This window comes from Equus asinus, chromosome 5 (genome assembly GCF_041296235.1).
Source record: "Equus asinus isolate D_3611 breed Donkey chromosome 5, EquAss-T2T_v2, whole genome shotgun sequence".
Classification (NCBI taxonomy): domain Eukaryota; kingdom Metazoa; phylum Chordata; class Mammalia; order Perissodactyla; family Equidae; genus Equus; species Equus asinus.
Window position 1 is genome coordinate 96186509 of NC_091794.1, and position 9511 is coordinate 96196019.

The following is a 9511-nucleotide window of genomic DNA, read 5'->3' on the forward strand; positions in this document are numbered from 1 at the left end:
CATAGTTGTATATTCTAGTTGTAGGTCCTTCTCATTCTGTGTGGGACACCACCTCAGTGTGGCTTGATGAGCGGTGCTAGGTCCACACCCAGGATGTGAACTGGCGAGACCCTGGGCTGCCAAAGTGGAGTGTGTGAACTTAACCACTCGGCCACGGGGGCCTACCCCTGCTTTTTTTTTTTAATCAAATGGGAGATTTTTATAACTTCATAAAATTAATATAATGGAATCTAGAATTCACTTAGAAGGAAGATTTAAGATTTATAAAATAGTTTAATTACAAAAAGTATTCTTTAACTTTTCTGGATGGAAAAGAGCAGTCAAATGTAACCTAAGATCTCACAGCTCTATGACTCTCTCTTTCCATCCTGGCTTTCCGCACTTCAGTGTCATTGTATTGCATTTTAACCATACCTGTTTACAAAATCCTGAGATATTTTGAAATGGAGAGGCCATGACTTGAGACAGCACAGTGGTAGCTCAGGAGTAAACTAATGGCCTTCTACTAAGAGGTCTCTCAAAACTTTTAGGAATCCAAGGAGTAAAGTGTTTTCATTGATAAATGAAGCAAGCAACTTGTCTTTGTTCACCTCTTGACATCTACAAGACATAGCAGTCACTATGGAAGGCTCCTTCTCTTGGGTTTTTTCCTCTGCCCTCTCCAACAGTGTTTATTCCATTGTTTCACCCTCATATTAAGATGGCATTCTTTTTTATTTGGAATAAAAAGCAAGGCATGTAAATTCATTTCATTAATAATTGACAAGAGTAGTTTTTTGTAAAGAGGTAAAAGGCCTTTGTGTCTAGTTTTTTGTTGTAGATCACATCTTTTTGAATGCTGGAGGGTGAAATAAACTGAGGAGCCAAAAAAAAATGTTGGGGATTTTCTTTTTTAGGTTTAGCTCTGCCTTAGATTTGTGACCAGGTAGGCTTTCCTCATTTGTGTAAGAGGTTTTAGAGATACACCCTGTCCTGCTTGTTTTACAAAGTAATTGCCTATGAGAACGCAATTAGAGAAACACAAGAAAACTTACCCGAAAGCCAGTTTTTTTCCACCTTGCTTTTGGGAAGAGAACTTAGGTGTCAGGATAGGTTATGGATTCAGATTCCATCATACTATATGCTTCTGTCAAAAACGTATGACGAATTTAAACTACAACACTGACTGAAGGGTCACAGTATAGCTGACCAGCCCTACAGAATAGGTTCTCTGTAACAACTTTTTGGTTCTTACGGTGCAATGATTTGGGAAAATCCTGTCACCATACTTCCTGTAGGCCAACAGTTGTCTTAGTACCTTTCTGAGAGATGAAATGTTGATAGGATTAACTGTTTATTTAGGTTACCCTTAGCTAGTAAAATTTTTATTGTTTAAAAGCCTTTTCTACTCCCACCCTCAGTTCTCTGAATGCTTTTACCACTTAAGTCAATCCCAGACCAAAAACTACCACAAAGACACCTGGGCTGAGAACTTCCAGTGCCAGTACAAGTGAGAATTTGGCAGTCCCTAGCATTGTTCATAGAAATTACACTGGGGATAGAACAGGAAAAGCCTTAAGACTCAAATGTTGTTTTCCTCCAAATCAGTTATTTCCTACAGTTTGCATGAAAAAAGGTCCTTGTCCTGGGATTCACTGCTAGTGTAGAACTTTAAAAAGGATTATTCTTGAACTAGCTTCAGCCTATCACTTGGAACCTATTAGAAAGCAAATATGGTTTTTGTGATGCCTTTTTCTCCCAAGGTCCCCTTGTAAAAACTACTTTATATATTAACAAATATTTAAACACAAGGGTTCTTACCAGTTTGAGGAATTCTTTTGTGCCAGTTTTTTTTCTATAAACCTAAATATACATTTTAGAATGTAGGAAAGGGAAGAGGTAATTAAACTATCAGGTGGACTCGGCAGCTTTATGAAGTTTCCGAAGTATCCTGTGGCCTTTTACTGTTAGCCCTGCTGGGAGCAGGTTGCTTTTTTAACTCTTTAACTGTTGAACTACTCCAGATGTCTTCATCAGTCAGTAACATCGGTTATCTCTTAAAACCAACAATCCTGGGGGCCTGTGCCGTGGCCGAGTGGTTAAGTGCAGTGCGCTCTGCTTTGGTGGCCCAGGTTCTGTTCCTGGGCGCAGACTTACACCACTCGTCAGCAGCCATGCTGTGGCAGTGACCCACATAGAAGATAGAGGAGGACTGGCACAGATAGATGTTAGCTCAGGGCGAGTTGGCCTCCTCAAAAAACCCCGCAAAAACCAACACTCCTATTGTATTTCAATTGGGTTAATTATGTACATTTTAAGAATAAATGTCAGGCAGTCATAATTTTTTATAAAATAAAAACAAGCCACTGGGGAGAAAAGCAATTTTATTTAATTTCATGCTTCAAATTCGTATATGTACGTTAAGTACTATATAAACTTGTCTTTAGGATATTGTTTGACTTGGGCAATATTATCTCATCTGAATTTATTTGGAGAAATACAGCTTATTAGCCATTCTGCATAAAAATAACAAAAAAACGCTGCCAAATTAGAAACGATCAAATTTTTAACTGATCCCACACACACATTCTTTTACTATTGGGTTGTTAACTGTTACACTTAGCATTTACCTTTAAGGTAGGTAAAACATTATCAAGGTAGCAAGGAAGAAATGACATCATGTGTATAAGTGGCCCCATGGGTTACACTTACTGGTGACAAAAATTGTTGACAGCCAAAATGAATCTTTGAAAGGACCCTTTAATAGTTAATCTTTGGGTTTAAGGAATAAAAAATAGTCCCATACTGCATTTCACATCTCTTAAAAATAGGAAGTGTTTTAGCAGCTTAAAACCTTTCAGTTATATAAAACTTATTACACTAGGATTTACTTTGTAATATAGTTTACAACCAAATCAATTATACATATCACTGGCACTTTAGCACAAGGGCAAACTTTAAAAACAGATTATTTTGGACCTTTAAAATTAGGCCATAGTATAAAAAAGTCAATGGTCTTACATTCAGCGAATTCATACTAAAATATTCTATTTTTGTAGAATAAATGCCAACAAAACTTTACATATGCTACAAGTTTATTACATGTATTTACATGGCTCTTTCCTAGGTACTTTAAACTTTCACATTATACAGCTCCCTGCTTTAAGCGAGCTTCGCAGGGATGATTTGCGGCCAGATCACTGTCAGAATAGCTTGTGCGGTGCTGTAATACAAAAATGTATTTTCAGAGCTACTCAGTGACCGCCAAATATTCTTTCTATAAAAATGGTTTTGGCGCATTTGTTGGCAAACACATACCCCACTGTATGTAAGAAACAGGGCCACTGGGGTATACTGTCTCATCTAAATAGCCCCTAGTGCCCTTTCCACATTCACCACGGTACACTTTACTAAAATGTAACTAAGAAAAATTCACATTTTCTCTTAGCAGTGCATCAGATTGTTGGCATGGTACTGGTTTGGGTATTTCTAGGACATTAAACTTTCAAATACTCAACTAGTTTTCAATCCCTGTGTCTTAACTAGATACTTATAATCAGACTGACTAGCTTTCAACAAATAATCTAGTGGTCCACGAATGGTAATCTTAAATTAGTATTTTCCCCCAACAAGCAATAGAAAAAGTTGATTCCTTTATCATTCCCCAAATCTAAATTTGAATGGTTTCACTTGAGTTTCAAATTGAAAATACTTAATATCAAAATATCAAGTACAATTATCAATAATTCAGATATTTTAAGTTGCACTGATGCTACCATTAGATCACAGTGCACACAACACAACGAGATGAAGTCTAATTATATTTTTCTATGTTAATTAGCAGTTTTACACAAACAGATTAATTCCCTATTGAATCTGGTCTGAAACAACTGACAACTACCCTTAAATGTAACTAAATTTAAACATTAGCACTTTATTTTATACCTGTACTTTAAGTAAGGTTTTAAGTTGAAATGTCATTATTTCCTTATCAGAAGGATTAAAAGAAACAGGAACCCAGTGGCTTGGTGGTTTAGGAAGAACACTTGGGGATGGCGGCTCACTAAATTTGGCTCCAGCATAGTTCTGATTAGTTTGAGACTTAAAAAGCAAGCTGGGACCTGATATGCTAGAGTGATTATTTGGAAAATTTTTGTTCTTTCCCCCATTTTGCATGGCCTGCCATGCAGCTGCTGATGAGTTATAAGTATGTCCTCTTTCTTTTTTCTTATGAACAATCTTCATCTGGGAATTCTGATCCTTGGTCTTCTGTCTATTAAGCTGTTGTTGGTTCTTACTAACATTTCTAGATTGAGGGGCTGGAATGTTATACCTCTCTCCGCCACCCATCTTCAGCTTCTTTGTCACCTGTAAGTGAATGGAAACAAATACTGAATAAACTTCCAATAAGAAAAGTTCAAACCTTTAAGAAACTTCAGTAGACCTTACTTCTAACTATATGTTGACACATCATTAGTGCACAGCCTTTATCACTTCCTAAGAAAAATGAGCTTCCCCAAAAATCTGAAAAATCCTCTATTTGAAAATACAAACAGTTGGTTTAGGACGAGTCCATCATCACAAGTTTGCCCCATTACAACGTGGACGTCTTCATACCTTTCAGTCTGCTTTTCAGAGCGCAGGATTTCCACTACGTGTCCCCTTCCTTGCTGCCAAGCCCAGGATAACAGATGTTGCTTTCTGACGGATCCTCTCCTTTGTCTCAATGCAGAAGTTTTCATGGGCCGATCTGCCGAGTTCAGCCTAGGCGCTGAGGCCAACATCTGAGTCTCCTCAGCACACAAGTTTGAGAGAAGTCCTAGCTAGAAAAGTAGAGATTACTTCATTATTTGAACTCAAAAACACGGGAGAAAGTGGTCATTTATATTCACTACAGAAATAGTTAAAATGGCTACTTCCTGAACTAAAAGGCAGAAAATAAGCTGTCTCTGAGATGGCTTTCTTTGACCTTTTAGCTGTCATCATTTAAGAACTCTGCTCAGCCTCGAGATCCAGGAACTCCTGGGGAATTTGGGGACAGTGTCTCCAAGTCCCGCAACAAGTTGCTTCTATCTTCTTCCTGGGGACCTTTCAGATGCTCACACGGGTTTTGTGGCCAAAATGTTAAAAGTCAATCCAGGGCAGCAACCACCTTTACAGCCATTGCCAAGAAACTGGCTTAGAATTAGTTTTCTAAAGAGACCGTGTTTTTACAGTCTCTCCAGAATTCTTCAACCATTCGACACATCACCTATCGTTTTCGCAAAGCCTCTCCCAACGTGTCTACGTCATGCGAAGTGTTTCCTTCAGTTCCCAACACTCGCGACTCCTCCCCGCTGCAAGATGAGTTTTCACGAGCCGGAACCACCTAAGCCAGTTTTCCCCCTCGAGTATGTAAAGATGCCTGCCTACAGGGAACGGGGAACGCTCAAGACTTGCTTTCCATCTGATACGCCGAGAAGCCAAGTTACCAAACGAGCCGCCCTCTCTCCGAAAGGGCCAGAGGGCCATCTCACCAGCCCTGGACCTCGACTCACGCCGCACGCGAGCCCGGAAGTGGCTTCTTCCGACGGGGCGGGCTCCCGAGGGGCCCTCCCCTCCCGGGCCCCGGCGCCCGCCCGCCCCCCAGCTCGCCTCCTTCCCCAACAATGGGGAGCGCGACCGCCAACATGGCCGCGCCCGCGGCGCCGCCGCCACTCACCGACTTCACGCTCGGGCCCCGGGCGCGGCGGCTCCTCTAGGCGGCGAAGCCCCCCTCCCCTCCCAGGGAGCGATGAGGCACGGAACGAACAAGGCCCACGAGCGCCGACGAGCTAGCTGCTAGCCACCTCACCGTCCCGACCCGACCTCCTCCTTCGGCCTCTACCGACAAAATGGAGGCGGCGGCGAACGCAGCAGCGGGGCCGGGAGGCGCCACAGCCAATCAGAGCGCGCCGACGCGGCGCCCGGCCAATGACGCGCGGGCCGCCGCCTGTTGCTGGGCCGGCGGGGCGGGGCGGGAGGGGGTGGTGGCGAGGGTTTGAAATGCTCCCGAGAGGAGCATGTCGGGAACGAGCGTGGCGGCCCTCTGCCGGCCCCCCCGCCGACCTCTCGCCAACCCGGGGTTCCTCCGGGAGGCGCCCCCGCCGCTGCCGGGGCCCGGGACGCCGCGCGCTCCGCCGTCCGCCCGGCTGCGCACGCAGCCCCTCGACTCCAGAGCCGCTCTGCCCGCGCGCGCCCGGCGCCTGGGAAGGGGCGGCCGCCCCTCCTGGGGCTCCAGCCCGGGCCCGCGGCCCTGGGAGCCGGTGTCCCCCCCGGGGGAATCCCTGAAGGGGCATTCGGTTCCGGAGTGACGTCTATTGAGCCGCGTACCCCATTTTTACGAATGGGAGAGACTTAAAGTTGCTTCCCGAGGCCCGGCCCCGCCCACTCTGCGCCGACGCCCCTCTCATCCCGTCCCCCGGTCACCGGCACTTTTCGCAGCTCGCCGAGCTTCGATTCCCCTGCGCCTCCCTCCTCGGCTCCCGCCCCGGCCTCGAAACTCTTGAGAAGTTACCTCGCGTGCGAAGGCGCTTCCGACACGCGCGCGGATCCTCTTGGGTGTCTCCACGGGTCCTTACCTTCAGTTAGGGCCCTCCATCATAGCCTGTTGTCACCACTTGTGACTACGTCTGTCTGTCCGCCCGTCCCTCACACCCTCGAGCGGCAGAGCCACAGTGCCTCGCACAGTGTAAGTGCACACGAAACGTTTGCGGAGAGATTGGGGGCTAGTTTCCCCTTTGGCCCAATTTAAGCAAAGAGCGGGAGAAAAGATACAGGTCAGTTGATTATGCCAGCGAAGTGCAGCGAAGCGGAAGAGGTCAACTTCTGTGATGTAAATGGATAAACACCCCAAAGTGAGGGTTTTAGAAAAGAACACCAATTTCTATGAACGTGTGAACATTTTCGTTATAGGCTCTCTATATACTTTTTATAGGTCTCACATAATTCTTTTTTTAATCTTCAGTTTTTCGCTACCATCATCCCCAACCCCTGTGTTCTTCTAGCCATGGACCTTAAGTTTTCTTAAGAAAACTGCTTAAGCTACCGCATGTTAAGAGAGACGTTTGTTAATCAAATTAATTTGGTAGAATGCAGAAGGGATATTTTTGAGCATGGGACTTTCTGGTGCTAATCATATTGTAGTAAAATAAGAGGTACATGGTAAGTTGCTAGCTTACTGAAAGCGTAATCCATTAACTAAAAATTCAAAAAGCTGGCTTAGTCAGCCGGCCAGATAATAGCCAGGCTGTATTTAATGGATTCAAAACTTTCACTTCAGAAAAGACTCTTAAGGTAGGTTTCTTAACGTAATTGTAAAGTGAACAGTATGAGCTCTTTTCCCAATTCTTTTTTTTATCATCATTCAAATTCATCCCTGCTACACTCCCACCCCTCCCTCCTTTCTCTCTACCATCCGTGGATCTGATTGTATTACTTTTTTTTTGAGGAAGATTAGCCCTGAGCTAACATCTGCCGCCAGTCCTCCTCTTTTTGCTGAGGAGGACTGGCCCTGAGCTAACGTCCGTGTCCATCTTCTTCTATGTGGGATGTCTGCCACAGCATGGCTTGCCAAGTGGTGCCATGTCCGCACCTGGGATCCGAACTGGCAAACCCTGGGCCACCAAAGCAGAAAGTACGCACTTAACCGCTGTGCCACCGGCTGGCCCATGTGTTACTTTTTTTAAAAACACTTCACTGGTCCCAAACTGTATTACAGAATTCAGTCGCCCTTGGAATCTTATCTGTATAAACACATAGGTAATGTATTGGATATTTATAAACACACATAATGTACTGGATACTTAAAATTTAGCACCGCTACCCTGTGCTAAATTGTCTTGCTTGCATCATTTCATTTAATTTTCACAAATTATGGGGTAGGTGCTATTTTGATCACTGTACAGGTGAAGAATCTGAGGCTCAGGGCATTTAAAGCTGAAAGCCACACACTAAGATTCCAGAGCCCAGGCTCTATGTCCCCGCAGTGTCTGTGTCTGAGCCGCCTGTGCCCTCTCCAGTACCTGAAAGCTGCTTTGCCCAGAGCAGACCCTTCCTCGACTGTTGCCTGGGCTGCTGGGGCTGCTTGGGCAGTATGAAGCCAACCAGGTTCTCTGCCAGTAGGTCAGAGTCGGGGTGCCCTCGAGAGAGCTCTGTGAAAGCCTTAAGCATGTCCCAGACTCCAGCAGCCTCTCACTAGACCTCCTGCCTCATTCTTCATTAATATTCACCAAGTGCCCACAACAGCCAGAATTAAAGAGCAGCAATTAAATCATGCCCTCTTGAGGACATCCGATAAGCCTCTGCCTGTCCCATACTGGTCTTTAAAGTCCATTCCACCAACACAATCCAATTAGTGGTTCTCAGTTCAAATAGGAAAATATTGATGCAAACAGACAGCTCTCAGGATGTAGATGAGCCACCAATGCTGGGAGCCAAATGCATAATAAATCCGTGGGTGTTTAATACCAAATATGTATTTAACAAAGATTTATCTGGTGCCTTCTTTGAGCCAGGCACTCTGCCAAGCCCTTGAGATACACCGGTAAATAAGGCTCCATCCCAGCCCTAAAGGAACTCAAAAGCTGTTCTCTTCAATGTTTATCAGAGAGGAAAGCTAGTGTCTGGGAAGATTCATTTCCTTGGTTTTTCCCCTGAGAGTCAAGGACAGACAGTGCCAATTGTAAACACAAATATCAACCTGCTGACATCCCTAAGGAGAGCAGGTTGCAGATGCTACACCCGGACTCTGTGGCTTGGAGGGGAAAAGGATTCCCACACTCCTTGAAATCTTTTCCCAGGAGGATCGGTTTTGAATGATGTATCAAAATCAAGGAAACCAGTTGCGTAAACATTGCCTACCTAATCTGTAAATAGAAGTGAGGCAAAAAGGTAGTTCTGAAAGTCCACCTTTGGAGGACTAGCAAGTTGCAGACTCACGGTTATTCTATTTTCGACCCCACGAGTGCCAGAGCAGTTGGGGCAATCACCCATGTTTGCCAAACCTTTCGAACAAGTCTCTGGTTGGACTGACTGGCTTTCAGCCTGGATCATTTACCTCCCAGTGTGTCTATCTCAAAACAAACTGGTTCGGTTATTTTTCTTTCTCGAGCTCATCTCTGAATTCAGAGTACAACTTTGAACACTTGCAGGTCTATCAGCTGATGGCTTATTTCAGTTAGGAGAGGCAAGTTCTTGGAACCTGCCAAAAGAGTAAAGTGGAATGCCTGCCAGGTGTCGTGATGTGCCTTAGGGCTCTGATCTTGTTGCCACACTGGTATCCAAACACACGCCCCTGCACACACCGTGCATCTGTTTCCTGGGGAGGCATCTGTGTGATTCCCCAGTTGCTCACACATTCCCGAGCAGTTGCAAATCAGTTCTCAGCCGTTAGACTCGTTTCAGTCTAATTACTAAATGGGGCACAGGAAGTCAATGCTGAACTCCCATACTTCCTGTGACTCTGACCCAGGGGTTCTCAACCTCCGGGACCTTTAAAGGGTTCTGATGCATG

The 9511-nt window shown here is 44.8% G+C and overlaps 1 protein-coding gene across 4 annotated transcripts; it reads right to left on the bottom strand.

The window, feature by feature from the left end:
- Nucleotides 1–2346: 2346 nt before the first annotated feature.
- PNRC2 (proline rich nuclear receptor coactivator 2) lies at nt 2347–6810 on the bottom strand. 4 transcript variants are annotated; one of them, XR_011503562.1, is made up of 3 exons: nt 6515–6810; nt 4597–4802; nt 2347–4347 (listed from the first exon to the last, which is right to left on the bottom strand). XR_011503562.1 is itself a non-coding variant. In XM_070510700.1 (2 exons), exon 2 carries the CDS (start codon nt 4327–4329, stop codon nt 3919–3921), a length of 411 nt encoding a protein of 136 aa, XP_070366801.1. In that variant the 5' UTR covers nt 4330–4347; nt 4597–4736; the 3' UTR covers nt 2347–3918. The 4 variants fall into 4 exon arrangements, 1 of the variants encoding a protein (XP_070366801.1); XR_011503560.1 differs by lacking the exon at nt 6515–6810 and adding an exon at nt 5681–6060; XR_011503561.1 differs by lacking the exon at nt 6515–6810 and adding an exon at nt 5681–5866 and having other exon boundaries at nt 4597–4798.
- Between the last annotated feature and the right edge of the window lie 2701 nt (nt 6811–9511).

Bases quoted from the DNA above. Each gene is read 5' to 3' on its own strand.
- PNRC2 (XM_070510700.1), bottom strand. From the start codon at position 4,329: ATGGGTGGCGGAGAGAGGTATAACATTCCAGCCCCTCAATCTAGAAAT.